The 20,897-nt window shown below is 40.7% G+C and overlaps 1 protein-coding gene across 1 annotated transcript in view; it reads left to right on the top strand.

The window, feature by feature from the left end:
• Nucleotides 1-3,500: 3,500 nt before the first annotated feature.
• Nucleotides 3,501-20,897, top strand: part of LOC148899277 (dynein axonemal heavy chain 10-like) — a 35,752-nt gene continuing 18,355 nt past the window's right edge. Inside the window, exons 1-50 of the mRNA XM_088994393.1 lie at nucleotides 3,501-3,806; nucleotides 3,888-3,976; nucleotides 4,050-4,155; nucleotides 4,223-4,338; nucleotides 4,439-4,637; nucleotides 4,956-5,344; nucleotides 5,462-5,652; nucleotides 5,733-5,931; nucleotides 6,010-6,204; nucleotides 6,297-6,467; nucleotides 7,514-7,690; nucleotides 7,805-7,963; nucleotides 8,055-8,224; nucleotides 8,303-8,454; nucleotides 8,539-8,703; nucleotides 8,785-8,992; nucleotides 9,080-9,236; nucleotides 9,319-9,795; nucleotides 9,865-10,023; nucleotides 10,137-10,253; nucleotides 10,347-10,449; nucleotides 10,545-10,723; nucleotides 10,822-11,033; nucleotides 11,433-11,589; nucleotides 11,682-11,915; nucleotides 11,989-12,111; nucleotides 12,187-12,420; nucleotides 12,548-12,771; nucleotides 12,860-13,129; nucleotides 13,232-13,415; nucleotides 13,496-13,630; nucleotides 13,734-13,886; nucleotides 13,984-14,172; nucleotides 14,290-14,436; nucleotides 14,755-14,946; nucleotides 15,082-15,200; nucleotides 15,289-15,447; nucleotides 15,545-15,680; nucleotides 15,975-16,097; nucleotides 16,211-16,342; nucleotides 16,457-16,673; nucleotides 16,796-16,915; nucleotides 16,995-17,140; nucleotides 17,217-17,369; nucleotides 17,470-17,730; nucleotides 17,807-17,979; nucleotides 18,078-18,171; nucleotides 19,226-19,393; nucleotides 19,478-19,666; nucleotides 19,942-20,113. Coding sequence (XP_088850519.1) covers nucleotides 3,581-3,806; nucleotides 3,888-3,976; nucleotides 4,050-4,155; nucleotides 4,223-4,338; nucleotides 4,439-4,637; nucleotides 4,956-5,344; nucleotides 5,462-5,652; nucleotides 5,733-5,931; nucleotides 6,010-6,204; nucleotides 6,297-6,467; nucleotides 7,514-7,690; nucleotides 7,805-7,963; nucleotides 8,055-8,224; nucleotides 8,303-8,454; nucleotides 8,539-8,703; nucleotides 8,785-8,992; nucleotides 9,080-9,236; nucleotides 9,319-9,795; nucleotides 9,865-10,023; nucleotides 10,137-10,253; nucleotides 10,347-10,449; nucleotides 10,545-10,723; nucleotides 10,822-11,033; nucleotides 11,433-11,589; nucleotides 11,682-11,915; nucleotides 11,989-12,111; nucleotides 12,187-12,420; nucleotides 12,548-12,771; nucleotides 12,860-13,129; nucleotides 13,232-13,415; nucleotides 13,496-13,630; nucleotides 13,734-13,886; nucleotides 13,984-14,172; nucleotides 14,290-14,436; nucleotides 14,755-14,946; nucleotides 15,082-15,200; nucleotides 15,289-15,447; nucleotides 15,545-15,680; nucleotides 15,975-16,097; nucleotides 16,211-16,342; nucleotides 16,457-16,673; nucleotides 16,796-16,915; nucleotides 16,995-17,140; nucleotides 17,217-17,369; nucleotides 17,470-17,730; nucleotides 17,807-17,979; nucleotides 18,078-18,171; nucleotides 19,226-19,393; nucleotides 19,478-19,666; nucleotides 19,942-20,113 — 8,920 coding nt within the window. The 5' untranslated portion in view covers nucleotides 3,501-3,580. The remainder of the gene's footprint in view (nucleotides 3,807-3,887; nucleotides 3,977-4,049; nucleotides 4,156-4,222; nucleotides 4,339-4,438; nucleotides 4,638-4,955; nucleotides 5,345-5,461; nucleotides 5,653-5,732; nucleotides 5,932-6,009; nucleotides 6,205-6,296; nucleotides 6,468-7,513; nucleotides 7,691-7,804; nucleotides 7,964-8,054; nucleotides 8,225-8,302; nucleotides 8,455-8,538; nucleotides 8,704-8,784; nucleotides 8,993-9,079; nucleotides 9,237-9,318; nucleotides 9,796-9,864; nucleotides 10,024-10,136; nucleotides 10,254-10,346; nucleotides 10,450-10,544; nucleotides 10,724-10,821; nucleotides 11,034-11,432; nucleotides 11,590-11,681; nucleotides 11,916-11,988; nucleotides 12,112-12,186; nucleotides 12,421-12,547; nucleotides 12,772-12,859; nucleotides 13,130-13,231; nucleotides 13,416-13,495; nucleotides 13,631-13,733; nucleotides 13,887-13,983; nucleotides 14,173-14,289; nucleotides 14,437-14,754; nucleotides 14,947-15,081; nucleotides 15,201-15,288; nucleotides 15,448-15,544; nucleotides 15,681-15,974; nucleotides 16,098-16,210; nucleotides 16,343-16,456; nucleotides 16,674-16,795; nucleotides 16,916-16,994; nucleotides 17,141-17,216; nucleotides 17,370-17,469; nucleotides 17,731-17,806; nucleotides 17,980-18,077; nucleotides 18,172-19,225; nucleotides 19,394-19,477; nucleotides 19,667-19,941; nucleotides 20,114-20,897) is intronic.

Raw genomic sequence — 20,897 nt, 5'->3', positions numbered from 1 at the left:
AGTCCGATCCTCGTGGCACCAGACTTCAGCAAGGACTTCATGGTGCAAGCGGATGCATCAGAAGTTGGTCTGGGGGCTGTACTCTCGCAAGTACATGGAGGAGAGGAACATCCCATCCTGTACCTTAGCAGGAAGCTGTTGCCCAGGGAAAAGAACTATTCCACAGTGGAGAAGGAGTGCTTTGCCATGGAGTCATTGCGCTTCTATCTCCTGGGAAGACGTTTCACAGTGGTCTCTGATCATGCTCCTCTCCAATGGATGGCCCGGAACAAGGAGACCAACAGCAGAGTAACCAGGTGGTTCTTGAGTCTGCAGGCCTTTAACTTCTCTGTTGTCCACAGGGCTGGCAAGCGCCAAGGCAATGCGGATGCCCTCTCCCGAAGGGAGGCCTTCCTGGCCTGTTTCGCATCCTTCACCCCGCCGAGGACGTCGGTCTCAAGGGGGGGGGGGGGATGTGTGATGTCACGAGCGGCTGTGTCCTGGAGGGCAAATACATCCCCCTAAGATGGCTCCACCCAGAGAGAGTCTTGGCCCCATCTGGTGGAAGGCAGCAATTAAAACCACACACCTGCAGCTGATCAGGGCGGGATTGGCAGGCAAGGCTCTTAAGGCAGAGAGCCTCTGAGGGTGCAGCTTGGGGAAAGACAAGCTCGATTGCTGTGCTCTGTGAAGAAGTTGATTGCTGCGTGGAACTCATTGCCAGTTGGGACCACACGACAGGACACTGGATTTGGACCTTGCTAAGGTAGCTAGGCTACATGAGGAGGACGTCAAGAGGGGTGAGGCCTAGAGACTCTTGGAAAAGAACTCCGTCTTCAGTTTTACCTCAGAAGAGGCTTTATTTTGATTTAAGTATTGGAAGAGACACTTTTCAAACCTTTGTTGCTTGTGAATTCCCCCTGAAACCCTTGATTAAAACCTTTGTTTGTATCCAAACCTGTCGTCCATTGCACTTCTTGTCCTGTCCCGCTGAGAGCTAGCCTCTCATGATATCACAATACATTGATGCTTTATACATCTCAATAAATCAAGTTGGAAATGTGATGCAAAATCTCTCCTGATGTTTGAAGCAATATCTCAGAGGAAACAAGAACAAATCATATTGTTTTACTTGCAACATACCCAACCACTGTGATATAACTGAACACTTGGAGCAGTTGGGATTCAATCATGAAGAACTAAAACCAATTTAAAAAAAACTATTGTTTGAATGCATCTATTTCTATTTACAGTACATGAAGAAAATGTGTATTCCCTACTTCAAAGAAAAATGCATCCACAGTGGTCCCTGAAATAACAACTGGAGCGTGACAAATGTCACAGAAAACAGCTTGAATAAAGTTAGAAAATATTGTTTACATTTAGTCAATATGTCAATAAACATAATATAAAGTTATAACATTCTACAGAAAGTAGGCAAAATAACCCCTTATTTCAAACTCAAAACAGATTGGTCTTTAATCGGTTTTTTTAAAAAGACACGGTCAGGTGACTGGAGCAGGCAACGGTAACAAGTGAAGTGTGCACAAGATTGACCTCGTCTTGTAAAATTCTGAATGATCAAACTTTCAAGTCGTGCTGTGAGTTTACATGCATGCTCTCTACCACCTCGAGCAGCATCCTGGAGTGACAAGCGGACAGCGGGGGGCGTGACTTGCCTGCCACATCTGACAGGTAGCTCACGCCCTCATAGTAACATCAGCTGAAAAGGCGCGTCACAACAACATCCGTGACACTTTGACGAAGGCGGAAGTATACGCCGAAACATGTCAGGTAATTGAACACCTAAAATACACAGTCTGTAAGAAAAGAATCTGTTTTAAATTATGTATTCCAAGCCATGCTCTTTGAAACACCCTTGCATCGAGCGTGTGTTGCTTTGTGTAAGCGGGTTCGGTAAATGATACAACTTCTCAATAGAGTTGAGGTTCTTTATTAGGATGGCTGTGTTGGTTGGAGGGAGAAGGCAATTGACATGTGTGGCTCTCGTAGGTCTCTCATCAGACTGACTTGCAGCAGTGCGCATGCTTCTTTGATCTAAAGCCAGGCATTACTAGTAGAACATGCAAATACAATTTGCTCATATCATTACATCTCCCTTTCTTAATTGAATTCTTTACTTTTAACAAATGTCATTAATTTAATTATGTCAGTAATTAGCAAACTTAAACTTGAATAAAGTATTTCTAACTTTTGCAACAATAAATGAAACATTCACATCATTTTTTTCACCATGATCACTTAGAAAAACATGTTAAATGGTTTCAATCAGTCTCGCAGGTGGTTTCACTTTCCTTGAAGATTTTCGGATAGCATGTCCTGGATTTAGAGGTGTTACAACAGTCTCTGTTACAGTCTCTGTTCGTTGACTTGCTATGGTTGGTTCGTTGAGAAGATCTCAAAGGTTTCTTCTTAAAACAGCACCTTCCTCTGTCTGAATGTTGTATGACCTTGGTTGGACCTGACGCAGAACAGTTCCTTTCTGTGACCATGTGTCTGTTTTGTCTTTGTACCGTACTTGGTCACCGGTGTGTAGTTCAGGTGGGTTCCGTGTTCCTCTGTCATGGTAGAACTTTTGTTTTTGTTTCTGTTGTTCTTTGATCTTCCTCACTTTCTCCCCTTCCTTTGCCTTTAGCAGGTTTTTGGGTAAGTTGGATCTCAGCACGCGTCCCATGAGTAGCTGGGCCGGGGACATACCACACTCGAGCAGCGTTGTGCGATACACCAGCAAGCTCTGGTAGAAATCCGTTCCACTGTCTGTTGCCTTGTACATCAGCCTTTTCACAGTCTTGACAGAACTTTCCACCAAGCCATTGGATTGTGGAAAATGTGGACTTGAGGTTATGTGTTTAAAGTCCCACTCCTTCGCAAATTTTCTGAACTTCTCATTGGCGAATTGTGGACCGTTATCAGAAAACACTTGTTTTGCAATCCCACTTCTGACACCATGTGTTGCTTTGTGTAAGGGGGTTCGGTAAATGATACAACTTCTGGATAGAGTTGAGGTTCTTTATTAGGACGGCTGTGTTAATTGGAGGGAGAAGGCAATTGACATGTGTGGCTCTCGTCGGCTCTCATCAGACTGACTTGCAGCAGCGCGCATGCTCCTTTGATCTAAAGCCAGGCATCACTAGTAGAACATGCAAATACAATTTGCTCATATCATTACAGAGCGCAGGGTATCTTGAATCTATGCAAGCAATGATGAAATGTCAAGGCTCTAAAGACATTCTGGAGCAAATGTGTATCTCACTCTTAGAAAAAATGCACAGGGCAATTTGCCATCCATGCATGGGTCCTCCAAAAGCTCAGCGAACCAAAAAACAGTCTGTCGAAACCTGTTAATGTGAAATATGAGTTGACCAATGTAAGGCATTTTATGGAACATGCAGTAATATGCACAGGTGCCAAAAGAAAGAGCCAATGAGCTTTTCCGGCCGCTGCGCCTCTCTCTTGTCTTGGAGCAGGAAGTCCCTCGGTTTGTTGGTTGCTGGGGACGACACGTACATGGCACTGATCCACCGCGTACGCGTATCAAATTTTTCCAATTTACAACGTTAAGAAACATCAATTTGTAGTCATGGCCCACTACGACACCCGCGTGGAATGGATACGACAGCGAGTTCGTGCGTGTTTCAATTTAATCGAAAACAAATGTTTTGACGAACTTCTGAGTCGGAGAGATGGAAAAGAGGAGGAGGAACTTATTCGTTATTTAAATGTCGTTTCTGAAGAAAACACCGTATCGTGCCTTCTGTTTATAAAAACTGTCCGAGAGGAGGAGATTGATGTTCAAATTCCACAAGGTGGGTGTAATAATTTTTTCATGAATTAATTTGAATGTTCTGTCAAATATCCACACTCTAATGTTACCATTGTAACTTCAGAAAACAGCAACTGCAGTGACTCTTTGGATCATGAAAACGAATCAGAGATTCAAAGAGGAAATAAGATCCCTGAACAAACGATCAGACATGTGAGATTGAATAAAACCGCATTAAAAAACCTGGTACACGTGATGCTCAAAATAAATAAACCTGTCTTTTCAGGCACTTCACCAACAAGCTTATCACACTGAGCTTCACATGGCTATCAACCGAGTTCCAGAGAAATTTGCCAAATCTCGAGTTTTATACTTCCTCAGGACTACAAAGAGTAAGAGCAGCGTCAAGATATTTTTTTAGGGGGAAACCAATGCATTGTAATCTGTGTTCTTCTTCAGTGACCATTGAAGAACCACTTGATATAATTGAAGCCAATCATCTGATGCCCAAGTTCTTCGAGATCGGTTTGCATAATGGCCACAACCTGCAAACACTGCAGAAAAAACTTGTACATGTAAGTGAGCCTGACAGTCACAAAACTGTCAGCAAAAAAGATGAAAGGGACTATGAACAAATCTACCAAGATAAATTACACCGTATGTACTTTTTTTTAGATCTATATTCCATTAATTACTGCTCATCAGCTGAAGAAAACAAAGGCTGAAGCCACTTTTCGATGTGAAGAATTCAGTCATGATGAAGAAAGCCCAACTAAGACAAGTGACCAAGCACCCAGTCGTAATGAGTTACTCAATAGCACGCACAAGTTTTTGGCTTTGGTCAATTCAACTATTCAACAGCTTAAAACTCAAGGTTTGTTTTTCATGTCAATTTGCAGCTTTTAAATTCGGTGAGGGTTGTTTTTATTTTCCAAGTAAAAAATAAAATTTCTCTTGTTGGCGGTAATAATCAATACTTTAAGAAGTGAAATTAAAAGACACGTTATGATCGTACATGTCATTCTTTCTTGAATAGTACTAAAAAGCAGTGTTTGGGACTGGTTCATAAATGATTGCAAATACATATGCTACATATGGACCAATGAAAGCATGCATTTCCATTTTCCATCATATCCATGTCAGTGTTGAGTAACGTCTTGACTGAAATGTGTCTGTTACATATTTATCGCAGATGGCATTGCACTGAGCATCCCAGATCTAGATCTGACGCCAGATGTTAGTGACCTGCTGACCAATTCTGCAGTAATAGAAAAGTTGGAACAGTGTGTGATGAACTGGCAGACTAAGATTACTGTCGTTATTGAGGAGCAAGAAAAAAAGAAGCCCCAGACACCTAGTCCGATGGCAGAAATTGTTTTTTGGCAGGACCGTGTCTCCATCCTGAATGCTCTGAGAATGAGGCTTAATCAACCTGTGATTAAAAAGATTCGGCTGGTACTGACCAAAGCAAAAGCAGGTGTGATTCCCACCATGGAGGTGACAGAGGCTCAACTTGTTAAATACTCCACGGAGGCAGACGAAAATGTTCGTTTCCTCCAAACGCTGGAAAGGCATTTCAAGGTGAGCTATCGGTATAATGTGTTATTAAAATTTCATGAAATATATGTGTTTGGAAAAGCGGAAAAAATATTCACACAAAGAATATTAGAAATAATTCACCAAGTTCTTCTGTCATAGAATTTGGCCACGGGAGCAAATTTTAATGTAATTCGGGAGACCATCCCATCACTGATGAACAGCTTACAAATTGTGTGGTTAATATCCACCCACTATAACAAAAATGAACGCATGGTCCCTCTGATGGCGCGCATCGTTTGGCAACTGTCAGAGCATGTGGCTCACGTCATTGACATCCAAGTCCTGTTCAAGTAGGTGGATTTTATTGATAGATGACATGACTATTATTTCCATTTTCTGTCATGGGAGTCTTTTTGTGTCACCTGGACAGAGATGAAAGAAAGGTGGCAAAATCCAAAGTAAATGATGCAAAGCAAGTTCTGGATTTGTGGAAGTCATCCTACTTTGAAGTGCGTGCCGAAATTGAACAAGGAGGCACTGGTCAACGTTGGGAGTTTGACAGTAGAAAGCTGTTTGAGAAAACAGATTACATGGCCACTATCTGCCAGGACTTGTACAATGTTTTCCAGGTCAGAGTTCATATTGTTGTTTGAGAAAACAATATGTAACAACGGCTCCATATTTAATATTTTTACTGTTTAATGCAGAATTTGGATGAGTATTTCAACATCTTCAGCCCAGAGTTAAGAAGTGTGACTTTGGATCCAAAACGTTTTGATGAGTTGTTGGCTAAAATAGACAACCTAATCATGCCTTTTGAGGAAGTCACATTCGATCCTTTCAATATCTGCAAGATGAGCAGCTGGAAAATCATCATGCAAAACTTCAACAGCAGTGTTTTTGTAAGTTTGGAATTCACATGTAATGTCACCATAGGCTCCACATGTTAACTTGGATTAATGCTGTTCTGTACCTTGTATTTGTGATTTATCAGGCAATGGAGAGGGAGGTGATTGCCTTTATTGACAAGTCTTTCATGTCACTGCGCTCTTCAACTGCTGCTTTTGGAATGCTTGCGAAGTACAAAGATATTCAATCTCGACCAGCCATCAATAAGCATTTGCTGAAGAAGACACATGACCTTCTGGCTCAGTATTGCAAAGAGGTTTGTTAAAGATGACTGGTCTTGCATATGTTTAATAACTATACATTTTTAATAACCATACATTTATTTACCAAACATTTTTAACTCATTCACTGCCATTCCCGAATTTATTCGGGAATTGAAACTATGACGTAGAGCGCCATTCCAGAATTTGTTCGGGTTATTGTTTTTCTTGCTGGGGTGCCGATAAAGCGCTCTCCATACCTCTGGCAACGTTTTCTTCCTTTCCACAAGGGGCAGCATTTACCTTTTTTCCATGTTAACGCTTTGTTCCAGCTTCAGCTGTTGTTAAAGCGCTTTATAAACCAATATGTATTGTACAGTGAACTGTATTGCATTGTATTTTGGACAGCACCCTCACTTGAAGCTCATATAACTCCAGACCCATATAATTTAGGAATTAACTTTTTTTCTGATGAAAGAAGATAGTCTAAGGTTTCTGACACTGCATTGAACATTTTTGTTGTCCTAAAACTCAATATTCTCAATTGGAATTCTCCTCGAATTTGAGTGATACTGACAAAAACCCTGGCTCCATTTTTAATATTTTTACTGTTTAATGCAGAATTTGGATGAGTACTTCAACATCTTCAGCCCAGTGGTCACATTTTTGCACATGTCTGGCAGTGAATGAGTTGAGCAAGGGAAATTATCAGACGACCAGTTCATGTTTATGTTTTTCAGTATTGTTTGTGCAGCAACCTTCCATTGTGTTACACTCATCTGAGGTTGTGGGTTATGGTGGCAGCATCAAAGGCAGGAAACCCCAGACTTCCTTGTCCGTCGCCATTTCTTCCAACGTTTTTCACTCAGTCTTTAAGGGATAGTCTGGACACCTTATGGAACAAACGCATTTCCGCCATTTGCATCCATGATGTTTTTTTTTCTTGGCCACAACTCATAGTGCAAATGTACGGTAAAGCTGCAGAGGATTTAATCCTCCCTGAGATTTGATTTCCTGACAAAGTGTCTTTCCCAGCACACCGGATAGATCACAAAGATCATGAAGTGTGTGATCTCTGTATTATCCATGCTATTTTCTATAGGTGGACAGTGTGAATGAAATCTTTGAAGACAATAAAAATAAACCAAAAATAAATAAGAATGAGCCACCCGTGGCAGGCAGCATCAGATGGACACATTCCCTTTTTCACCATGTAAAAGAAGGAATGCGTCTTCTGCTGACAATGCCAGCTTGTTTGGAGAGTGAAATGGGAAAACTGGTGAGTTATTCAACTTTTGCATTGCTATATTGAGTCTAGCAACTAATATTCATTTTAGACAGAATTGAAGAATCATTCCAAAATTTTGTGCGGCTGTTGTGATGTTTTTCTTAGGCAAAAAACAAATATTTGGAAATGGCAAGAAAAATGAATGAGTATGCTGTTAAAAAGTATAGGTCATGGGTGTGTGATACTGAATGCAACTTGCCATTGTTACTGAAGACACCCATCTTGGCTATCATTGAAAATGAAAGCCATGTCCAGAGCGGGCCGGTACGTATTATCTTAATGATCCCGCAATGGAGAAAATTATTGCTATGTTGTATTTCTTGAGATTGACATTAGTTTGAAATTCATCCTTTAGGTCATCTCCGCCAAGTCTGAAATCAATTTACAAAAGTGTCGGCGATATTGTGCCAGCTTTCCACCGGAGATCTTGACAGTAATTTCAGAGACAAAAAACTTGGTCTTAATGTCCTTCTCTATGCCAGAGATTGCTCAAAACGTGACTCTGCAGGAGCTCAACTTCATAAGGTAGTCATACTCACCAATACTGAGAAAATACCACAAAAAATACCACATTCTAAACTCTGCATTTCATATTCAACACAGGTACAGGCATGATCTAAACAATCTTGTCAGCAGCTATAACTCTACAGTTGATAGTCTGAGTGATGCAAAGATCGGCATGTTGTCTCAAATCATCAAAAGGATTGAAATGCTCTTGTTGTCAGGATGCAAGAGATTGAACTGGAGTTCCTTAGGTATGACGATAAACTATTCGTTGACATCTAATTTCAGAAAAAAAATCTCTGACATGAAAGTAATGCCCTTATGTTTCAATTTAGCAATTGCAGATTTCATAATTGAGGCCAACCAGGAGCTCTCAAAATTTGAGTCAATTGTCAGTCAAATAGAGAACAATGAGAAAGATATTGAAGCCAAGTTACAATCAATCACGATGGCAGACCTCCTGAAATTCCCTGCTCCAGACAAGATGGACCTTTTACCAAGTATATTCAACAAAAATACTCAAATGTGTCATCAATGTCATACATTGCATTGATTACAATCATAGTGCATAATTCTTTCAGGTGTCAAGGAGTTTTGCGAACATGTTGATAGAGAGCAGATCAAAACAGTGAATTTGTTGAAAAGAAAATACGCTGACATTGGACCTGTCATCTCAAAGGTGGAACACTTGATCATGGAGACAAACACTAGCAAGTGCACCAGTATGTCGAATTACTATGTATTCTGGGAACGCAAGGTGCACAATTCCCTCATACACATGATCCTGAGGTAATGTCCTGTAAAACAGGAACAATTATCACCCATCACACAATCATCGACCTCTTGAACAAGCATTGTGTTGATTTTCACATTCAGGAACATAAAGGCTTTCAATGCTGTGGTGATGGGGAGTGACCCTCTCTTCCGTATCGATGCCATCCTCTCTGCCCCCAAGATTTTGTTGCAGCCTAAAATAAACGAGATATACCAGCTACTTATGCAGCGTATCCGAGATTGTATTGAGTGCACCAAAGTAGGACCATTATTTCCTTTTATGTGAGCCACCGTAAATTTTAAGCCGAGGATGTTCATCTGTGTGTGAAATCTGTCCACAGGAATTTGTGCGTTGGATGAATGGAACCTGCATTGAGTGCCCACCACAGCATGTAGATGGTGATGACTTGGTGACCTTCAGCTTCTATGAAGAAGTGTGTCATCATCCACAAATCAATGAAAGTGCACTTGAGGTGTCCCAGAACGTACAGCAGTTGTTGCTTTCTGTCGACCAGTACCTTAACCACTGGAAACAGTATCAAGCTCTATGGGAAAGGGACAAAGCCACAGTCTGCGAAAGGTTTGCTGCTCAAAATCCAACGTGTGTCATGTATGATAAGAGGTTTCAGTTTTATGAACACATACATCAAATGGTGGCTGAAGAGCCTTCGTTTGAGAATGTAAACATTATCCAACTAAACCTGGAGCCACTGCGCCGAACTGTGCAGGAGATGGCAAAGTACTGGATCAGTTCACTGGGGAGATTGCTCAATAAATCTGCCAAAGATGAACTCTTCAACTTAAAAGACGACCTAATGGTAACATAACTTCATGGTAATTTTTTAAAACCAATTTTAATCATCCTTTTGATTATTTGTGTTCCACAGCAACTTTCTGGAAAGCTGAAACAGAGTCCTGACACTTTTCAGAACTTGAAGAATGTTCTTGGAACTGTGTCAAACATTCGAGACATGTCTCTTAATGTGGAGTTGTGCATCACAGATATTCAAGAAAAATACAGAACACTAGTAATGTACAAAGTGGAGGTATTGTATTGGAATTGAGCTTTTAATTTTAATTTTATTTTATTTTTGTGTGAAACAACACATTCGGTCAATATTTTTCAGAACATTTGAGACTTTTTTTTTTTTTCGTGTAGGTTGAACAAGCTGAACTGGAACTGATGGAAAATATTAACCAGATTTGGAGTGACCTTTTTGCAGAATCCAGGCAAGTGGATTTTAGTCTGACTGATGTAAAGATATCATTCAAAGAGGTGAGTACAACAGTAGTCCCCATTATACATCTCATCATTTAAAGCAACAACTATGATGTTTCTTACTTTCGCAATCACGTCTTATACATAAAGACGACAAAAAGGATGGCAGAAGACTTTCAAGAGGAGTTGTCCATCTTTTTTGAAAGTTTTAACATGCATGGTCCCGGAGCTGTTGGGAATGATTTAGATCAAGGTATTTAGTCTTTTGAAATCTGTACCCAGAATGATTGTGAAGAATGTTATTGAATGGCAGTGCATTGAACTGAACCATGACTTCTTTCGTTGTAGGGTTAGCACTAATGGACTCATATGAAGCAGAGCTTGCCAACATGGTGGCGGGACGGCAGGAGCTGGCTAATGCTGAGAAGCTATTGGACCTTCCCGTCCTCGCGTATCCAAAGATTGTCAGCATACAAAAAGACATGAATGGTTTAAAGCAGATTTATGATGTCTACCGGGATCAAAAGGTCTGGTTTAAATTGTCTTTTAAAATCACAGAAATAAAACATTTGCTTTTTTGGTGGGGTGTCTCATCATATTTTTGGATGCTGATATTGTTTCTTAGGTTGCAAAGAGCAAGTGGTCTCAGACCTTGTGGGTGGACTTAGATATCCACGTGCTTCAGGAAGGTGTTGAAGTTTTTTTCCAAAATTTGAGGAAGCTGCCCAAAGATGTGCAAGCCCTGCCTGTGGCCTGCTTTGTTGAGGGCAGAATGAAGGAATTCAGAGATTCTTTTCCATTTCTACTGGACCTGAAGAATGAAGCTCTCAGAGAAAGGTATGCCCTCAGTTGGCCAAAACATTTTTTCACCTTCACCGAGGCGACTTGTTTTCATTTTCTTCTGACTCATAATTGATAGAGAATAGACAGAATAAAAGTTATCAGATTTAAAAGTGTCATGTCATGTAGTTGTCTGCTTAGTTGGCCGAACACAAGGCCAATATTGCAGCAACACATCACATAATATACTTTTATCTGGTCATTTCCTGTCACTTACGGTGTGTAAAGCTAGAGCTTCCCATTCCCATGGTGGGTGTTGATCAGGTTCCAGTTTTGCCCCTATCATCATGTCAAATTGTCTTATGTGATTTTATCTTTTTCTCTTTCTCGACATGACTGATTGAAATAGTTTGTGTGTCAATATTTGATATATCATGTTTAAACTTTGTGCAACAGACACTGGAAACAATTGATGCAAAGGACTGGCACGAGCTTTGAGATGAACAAATGCAGCTTTACCCTGGAGAACATGTTTGCCATGGATCTTCATAAACATGCTGATGTGATCGATGAGATTGTCACTTCGGCTGTTAAAGAACTTGGTATTGAAAAGGTAAGATTTTTTTGGCTTTGATAAATTATCCTGAATTTGAGGTTGATGACACATACATACCATATGTAATAATATCTGTGTGTGCCTCTAAGGGTGTGAACCAGGTGGTGGAGACCTGGGAAACCATGAAATTCATTGTACAACCCTACAGCAAAGGGACCCAGCAACAGTGTTCCATCTTGGGTGCAGTGGATGAGATCTTGTCCAATGTCGACAACGATGCCATGAATTTGCAGAGCATGGCAGGGAGCCGTTTTGTTGGACCTTTCTTGAGCACCATACAACAATGGGAAAAACATTTGTCTCTTATCAGTGAGACAATAGAGGTCAGACAATAGTGTCAATGCTTGAATGATTCAGTCGAATATGGACAGAATAAATAAAAAATCTTCTGCACAGATTTGGTTGCTGGTACAACGAAAATGGATGTACTTGGAGAGCATATTCATTGGTGGGGATATTTCCTCCCAGTTACCAGAGGAAGCCAAGAAATTCGGCATAATTGACAAAAAGTTTAAAGAAGTAAGTCTTGTCCAAATACGTATTAAGATAATTGCTCACTGAACTGCATATGATATTATATTAATCATTGTGTAGATAATGAATGAAGCACAGAGCAACCCGAACATAAAACACTGTTGCCTGGTTTCTAACCGGCTAATGGACCTGCAGACCCTCAGTGAGAACCTAGAAAGGTGCCAGAAAAGTCTCAACGAATACCTAGATTCAAAGCGGGATGCATTCCCACGCTTCTTCTTCATCTCTGATGATGAACTGCTCAGTATTTTGGGGAGTAGTCACCATGACTGTGTGCAGGAACATATGATAAAGGTAAGAGTGTTACTGTATTGTCATCTACAGTAAAGTGTGACCAAAACTGCCCCGCTGTACTTTTTCAAGGTCTGTCAAATCAGATATATCAAACTTGTTTCACATGATGTTGCCTTTGTTCCATTAGATGTACGACAATATCGCATCCTTGCATTTTGATGCACAGAGTAGTGGGGAAACCTCAGCGGTGGCTATGGTGTCTGCTGAGGGTGAAGTGATGGAGTTTCAAAAGGCCGTCCTGGTCAAAGGAAGGGTGGAGGAATGGATGATGGGTGTCTTACACGAGATGAGGAGAACTAATCGACTCATCACCAAGGAGGCGATCTTTCGCTATTGTGAAGACAGAGGCAGGTGTGTGTGTGTGTGGATTGTAAAGAATGGTTACCGCTCTTTGTGAGTGAAACATTTCCGACCATGAATCTATCTTCTTGCCACTCAGGGTGGACTGGATGTTGCTGTTTCAAGGCATGATGGTACTGGCTACAAATCAAGTGTGGTGGTCATGGGAGGTAGAGGATGTTTTTAGCAACTTGAAAAAAGGAGATCAATATGCTCTCAAGAACTATGCAAAGAAAATGCACCAGCAGATCGATGAATTAGTGTCACGAATAACGCAGCCTATGAAGAAAAATGACAGACGGAAGATCAACACTGTCCTTATAATAGACGTCCATGCAAGAGACATTGTAGACAGTTTTCTCTTGAAAAGGTACAACTCTCATAGTAATGATATTTGCTACTGTCAAACATTGTAGGCTCTGGAGTGAACAGAATATGTGATGGTGACCACATCTTGTTGCTGCCCCTGCAGTGTCACTGATGCTAAAGAATTTGCTTGGGAAAGCCAATTGAGATTCTATTGGGTCCAAGAGGAAGATAATCTCCTTGTACGTCAGTGCAGTGCATCATTTTTTTACGGCTACGAATACATGGGGTTGAATGGTCGCTTGGTTATAACTCCTCTAACAGACAGGATCTACCTCACGATCACACAGGTTTGTGATTACAGGTACTGTACTTAAAACTTTTGAAACAAGTACACAGCTGTTGATGTGACTTTGCATTTGCTGTCAAGGCTCTCTCCATGTTCCTTGGTGGAGCTCCCACTGGGCCAGCTGGTACTGGAAAGACAGAGTCAACCAAAGATCTGGCCAAAGCTCTGGGACTGCTCTGTGTGGTTACCAACTGTGGTGAAGGCATGGACTACATGGTAGTTAACCTGACAAATAAAAGTGACAATTGTCTTGTCTTCATACATACGAACTGATACTTTTTGTGTGTTTTCCTGAATTATTATCTTCCCTGTTGTATAGGCTGTTGGCAAGATCCTCTCTGGCTTAGCCCAATGTGGAGCTTGGGGCTGCTTTGATGAATTCAATCGCATTGATGCCTCAGTGCTTTCCGTTATCTCTTCCCAAATCCAAACCATCCGCAATGCACTCATTTTGCATCTTAACATTTTTAACGTAAGTCTTTGCTACATTATTATGCATGCTCAGTTCTATTTCTGAGGATGGTTCCTTTGGACGTTTGTTGCTTACCCCCATGTCATCTTTGCATCAGTTTGAAGGTCATGAGATTACCTTGGACAGCCGAATTGGGATTTTCATCACCATGAACCCTGGCTACGCAGGGCGCACAGAGCTTCCCGAATCAGTCAAAGCTCTCTTCAGGCCTGTGGTGGTGATTGTGCCTGACTTGCAACAAATTTGTGAGATCATGCTCTTTTCTGAGGGATTCCTGATGGCTAAGGTGAGAAATGTACTCACATTTTTGTCCCACTGTTGACATTTGTATCCCGACACTTTACAACACTGACTTATAAATTTACTTTTTTCATGAGCGCAATGCATCCGTCTGCTTTTTCAGGTTCTTGCAAAGAAAATGACTGTGCTCTATAAATTGGCTCAAGAGCAGCTGTCTAAGCAGTCTCATTATGACTTTGGCCTGCGAGCTTTGAAATCGGTCCTTGTGATGGCAGGAGAACTGAAGAGGGGCTCACCAGACATCACTGAGGTTCAACCATCAGACGTCATCATTACAAACAATAACTCATTAATTAATAACTTCAATGACAACCTTGTCCACTGGTGTGGAAATGTGAATGGTACCTATAGTACAGTTTTTGAATACACTGCATTCACTCGAATGAACTAGATTTTACATGAGATGAAATTAAACAAACTTTGCAATTTTGTATTGACTACCTAAAATAATTAAATTATGTTTTCCTTCCTTATCAGTAGTTTTTATTCATTATGTTCGGCACAATATGGTGTTGATGAAGTGCTACTGGATACTCTATTTACCATTTATGTTTCTACTTTTCTGAAGGATGTTCTTTTGATGCGAACGTTGAGAGACATGAATCTACCAAAGTTCGTATTTGAAGATGTGCCCCTGTTCCTTGGGCTGATCTCAGACCTGTTCCCGGGTGTGGAATGCCCTCGTGTTACTTATCCTAACTTCACTGATACTGTCGAAGAGGTCCTGCTGGACAACAAGTACATTGTGTTGCCAGTCCAGGTATGTCGCGTTATTCAGTGTCAGATTCTTCTGGGTTTGTATGCAGCTGAAACACATCTGACTATCAGCAACAGATAATTAATTTTAGTTGACTCTTCTAAAACACCATACATATGAATGTTTCTATGCTTCCAGGTGGATAAGGTGGTGCAGATGTACGAAACAATGATGGCACGACATACAACAATGTTAGTGGGTCCAACAGGTGGCGGGAAATCGGTTGTTATCAGCACATTATGTCGAGCTCAAACCAAGTCAGTGTCAAATTCAGATAACCAAATTTGAAACTACTGATAGGTTTTTGCATTTATGTACTGTATGTGATTGGCCGCTCACCAACAGACTGGGATTGTACACCAAATTATATCCCCTGAACCCCAAAGCTGTGAGTGTCACTGAACTGTATGGTATTCTGGATCCTGACACTCGAGACTGGACTGATGGAGTATTATCTAACATCTTTCGTGACATCAACAAGCCTACCAACAAACAAGAGAGGAGGTAATAAAGGACATCCCATGAAAATGTACCCAATATCAGACACAAGAATTACTCATGTAGGTTTTTACACAATGTACATATTCACTTCAATACCAAGGTATATAGTGCTTGATGGGGATGTGGATGCTCTCTGGGTTGAGAACATGAATTCAGTAATGGACGACAACAAGCTCCTTACTCTGGCTAATGGAGAACGAATTCGTTTACAAGGTCACTGTGCCCTGCTGTTTGAGGTCTGTATGTATTTATGCCTGTCCCACATAAAAAAAAATATATATATATATATATATATATATATATATATATATATATATATATATATATATATATATATATATATATATATATATCTCAGAATCATCTTTATTGCCAAGTATGTAGAACACACAAGGAATTTGTTTCCGGTAGAACACGCTGCACTAGTATCGTCGTCAAAAAAAAAAAAAAAATATATATATATATATATATATATATATATATATATATATATATATATGAACATACCCTGTTCTTATTTGTGATTGCAGGTCGGAGATCTGCAGTATGCCTCCCCTGCTACGGTCTCCCGCTGTGGAATGGTTTTTGTGGACCCTAAAAATCTGCGATACACCCCATACTGGCAGAAGTGGTTGACAAACAGAACCATCAAAGTACACCATCCCGCTATGTTTGAACAATACTCACACACTATTCGATATTTGATTTGATTTATTTAATTTGATTTATTTGATCTTTTACATGACCTATGTTTGTAATTTTGTAGGAGCAACAAGTGCTGGACAAACTATTTGAAAAATATGTGCACAAATTGATTGACATGATTGCAGAAGGGGTTGTTGATGGGAAACAAGGAGAGAAACTCAAAACTGTTGTTCCTCAAACTGATATGAACATGGTAGGGGGTCAATGGCGCACTGAGCTCATGAAGAATGTCTTGAAAGCAAAAATTAGTATAATCTATGACCCAGACAGCTGATGGCGATTCATATTGTTTTGGTGATATGTTCAGGTTTCCCAACTCTGCATGGCCCTTGACGCCCTACTTGAAAATGAGAACCAAAATGCAGATGTGTTGGAGTGTTACTTCCTGGAAGCGCTGTACTGCTCTCTTGGGGCAACACTGGTGGATGATGGAAGAGAAAAATTTGATAATTTAACCAAAACGGTTTCTAACTTCAGCACCGTGCATGATGAAACAAAATTGGCTGGACCTGGAGAGATTCCAGGTAAAAGAATTTGAACTCTCCTTTTTAATGGTTTCTTTTCGCTTACCTTAAAAACGTTTGGTACAAGGACACTAGCTTGTGTATGGAATCCAATACTTATGATGATTGTATCATTTATTCAGGGTACCTGCCCACTCTTTTTGATTTTCATTTCTGTGGAACACAGCTGAAGTGGGTTCCCTGGAGTTATCTGGTCCCAAAATACATTCATAATCATGAAATTAAATTTACTGATATTCTGGGTAAGACCATCATGTAAAGTGATTCTAGCCAACCGATTTTTCTCCTGTTTATATTTCAAATCTTTGGTGTGTGCCTCAGTTCCAACTGTGGATACCACAAAAACCAGCTGGATCCTGGAACAGATGGTGAAGATAAAGAGACCTGTTCTTTTGGTTGGAGACCCCGGGACCTCTAAAACAACCACTGTTCATAACTTTTTGAAGAACCAAAATGGAGAAACAAATGTGAGTTCCCCAACCAGGCATTGTGACATTTAAGACTGCCTTAGCTGATTTGCATGTTGTTAATATTTTCCAACAGATTACTTTGACCATCAACCTTTCATCCAGGACAACATCAATGGACCTCCAGAAAAACTTAGAAGCCAATATCGAGAAAAGGACCAAAGATGTATATGGCCCTCCAATGGGCAAAAGATTGTTGATCTATATAGATGACATGAATATGCCAAAGGTATCTGCAGCACATCTGGACTTGGATACATTTTTACTTGACGGTTATCAGTTTAAATTGAACGAGTTTGTCTATTTTCTGTATTTTCCATCTTGGCCAGGTGGATAGCTATGGTACACAGCAGCCAATTGCACTGCTGAAGCTTTTATTGGACAGAGGAGGCCTTTATGATAGAGGAAAGGAGCTCACCTACAAAACCCTCAAGGACATTGGCTTCATTGCTGCCATGGGGAAGGCCGGAGGTGGGAGGAACCAGGTGGATCCCCGCTTCCTTTCCCTCTTCAGTGTCCTTGGTGTTCCCTTCCCTGCGGTGGAGTCCCTCCACCTGATCTATGCCTCCATTATCAAAGGCCACACCAAGGTAAATATCTTATCAGAATGGTTATTGCTACATACGCGTTGAGTCATTTATAATTCATTTGACTGGCTATTCCTAGCACTTTGAGGATGCGGTACAGAAGGTTTGTGATAAAGTCACTTTGTGCACATTGGAACTATACAACAGCCTTGTCAAAGAACTTCCACCGACTCCAGCAAAATTCCACTACATCTTTAACCTGCGAGACCTATCGCGGGTCTACAATGGCCTCACACTTGCTCAGCCTGACAGGTTTGATCAAGTCAATTCCTTCTCTTGACAGCCATTACACTCTGCTATGTATGTGTGTGTGCTCTTAATATTTGCTTGATCTCATTCCACCAAAACAGATTTTTGACAGTCTCTATATTTGTACGGGCTTGGCGAAATGAATGTTTGAGAATTTTCCACGACAGACTCATTGATGAAAAAGACAAAAAAACGGTAAATACTCAGTTTCAGTTAGTGTTCACTTACATACTATATATCAGGGGTCGGGAACCTTTTTGACTAAGAGAGCCATAAAAGTAAAATATTTAGAAATGTTATTCAGCGAGAGCCACGCACGCGCACACACACACACACACACGGGCGCGCGCGTGCGTGCACAGACACGCAAACACGCGCGGCCACTTTTCAACAAAATATCAGAAGGTATTATTTAAAATAACTTTGTGATAGTACTCACCGTTAACATGAATGGTTTTCCGTTCATCGTGATTAGTAAAAATCCAGGCAAACGATCGGAATGAAATTCAACTTGCCGGTTCAGAGGCGAAGTTACTGCTAGATAGCCTGCACACGCTCATAAGCTTCCACACTTGCTATCTGCAATATACTTCTCCCAGAAGTATGTTGATGCTAACGTTAACATGGAGCTTGTTAAAATGTCACTTACATTCGACTGTTTCATCGATGGTGTTGTTTCATTGGAAATTAGTATCAGAACATTTTCTCTCCGCAAAGGCTAATGCGCCGGTGCATTCACCTGAAGTGCACTCGTGGGGCTCATTTAAAGGGGCGTTTACCTGTTTCGACTGACGGCCAGTGTCATTCAATCAAAATTGCACTTTCCGCCAACTGCTGCCCCAACGGGAAATCAACGGCGAAAAAAACGAGAATATGTATTTAGTTTTACCAGCGAGCCATATGCAATCATCAAAAGAGCCATATATGGCTCGCGAGCCATAGGTTCCCGACCCCTGCTATATATTGAGAGAGAGAGAGAGAGAGAGAGAGAGAGAGAGAGAGAGAGAGAGAGAGAGAGAGAGAGAGAGAGAGAGAGAGAGAGAGAGAGAGAGAGAGAGAGAGAGAGAGAGAGAGAGAGAGAGAGAGAGAGAGAGAGAGAGAGAGAGAGAGAGAGAGAGAGAGAGAGAGAGAGAGAGAGAGAGAGAGAGAGAGAGAGAGAGAGAGAGAGAGAGAGAGAGAGAGAGAGAGAGATAAAAAAACATGTTGCTTTCGAGATTTAATTACACCAATCGATTTATTTGGTCCTCAGGTTCAAAGTCTTATCAAGAACTTAGTTGAGGTGCATTTCAAGGAAAACCTGCAGGATGTTATGAGAGACCCAGTTCTTTTTGGAGACTACAGGGCAGCTCTGAGCAAGACAGAACCGCGAATATATGAGGACTTGCTGGATTACGAAGCTTCTAAAGCCCTCTTTCAGGTATAGTAATGTCATGACCAAACAAGTTTTTTTTTTGCTGAGAAATTGAATAAAAGGTGCAAAGACCATGTTTGTATTCTGCAGGAGCTACTCGAGGAATACAATGATCGAATGTCAAGGATGAATCTGGTACTGTTTGATGACGCCCTGGAACACCTGACACGGGTGCACCGCATCATCCGCATTGATCGAGGTCATGCTCTGCTTGCGGGTGTGGGAGGCTCAGGAAGGCAGTCCATCACCAAGCTAGCCGCCTTTGCTGCTGACTGTGAGGTTGTATTACATCCTATCATTTATCGACTTGAAGCGGTTGCCAAAATCGATTCAAGATCTACAAATTCCAATTCCATTGTATTTGCGATTTTGGGTACAATTTTAATAGTATGTATATACAATATTTTTATTACAATTATTTTCACCCTACACTTACAAGAATGGTGTGTTGAGTGTTTGTGTGTATCAAATTAATTGAAATCGAGATTCGTATATAAAATGTCATCTTAAAATCCTAATAGCAGGCTTCATTTTTGGCATTGATGACCCTTTAGGTGTTTGAGATAACTCTCAGCAGAGGATATTGTGAATACAACTTTTATGAAGATTTGAAAAAATTGTATTTGAAGCTGGGCATTGAAAATAAGAAGACAGTGTTTCTCTTCACTGATGCTCATGTTGCAGAAGAAGGTTTTTTGGAACTCATAAACAACATGCTTACATCAGGTAAGATAAACTGTAACTTGTGGTTTCCTTTTTAATAGTAAATTTAGTTTCTGAATGAAAGAGGAGACCCGTTGTCCTGTAGTAATAATCCTATCATCTGCCAGGTATTGTTCCTGCACTGTTTACCGATGATGAGAAAGAAGCGGTCCTTAACCAGCTTCGTGAAGAGGCACTCAAAATGGGAGCCGGTCCTTCTAAAGACAGTGTGTGGCAGTATTTTGTCAATAAAAGTGCCAGCAACCTCCACATAGTTTTAGGCATGTCTCCTGTAGGAGATACCCTGAGAACACGTTGCAGAAACTTTCCAGGTAGAACTGAAACACATTCAATATCATTTAATTTTGTTGTTCAGATCACATATAATTTCTTTCATGTATTTTTCAGGACTGATGAACAACACTGTGATTGACTGGTTCTTAACATGGCCTCCACAAGCTTTACGTGCTGTAGCTGAGTTCTTCATAGGTTCGTAGCGCACATGTTCATACATTCTATGATATGTTTGTCTCAGAAACCTAACATGCTTCAATTGAGCAGCTGACTCGATTCTATTTTTGGAATTGAATCTTCTTTTGGTGGCCATATCATAACTTTTTCTCACCATATATCCATAGTATCTCAAAAGGATCAATACAATAAAATACAATACAATGAAGCTGTTGTTAAAGCGCTTAACATGAACCGCTGTCATATACAGGAAATAAAGCAGTCACAAAGATAGTAGAAAGCACCAGGGAGTAAAACCATGATCAAGTCGGAATCATGCTGAGTCGAATGCCAAAGA

The sequence above is a fragment of the Hippocampus bargibanti genome, linkage group LG04 (assembly GCF_051943395.1).
Source record: "Hippocampus bargibanti isolate YZ-2025 linkage group LG04, ASM5194339v1, whole genome shotgun sequence".
NCBI lineage: Eukaryota > Metazoa > Chordata > Actinopteri > Syngnathiformes > Syngnathidae > Hippocampus > Hippocampus bargibanti.
Note: the sequence above shows the minus strand (reverse complement) of the source record. Positions and strands in the feature narration are given on the sequence as shown.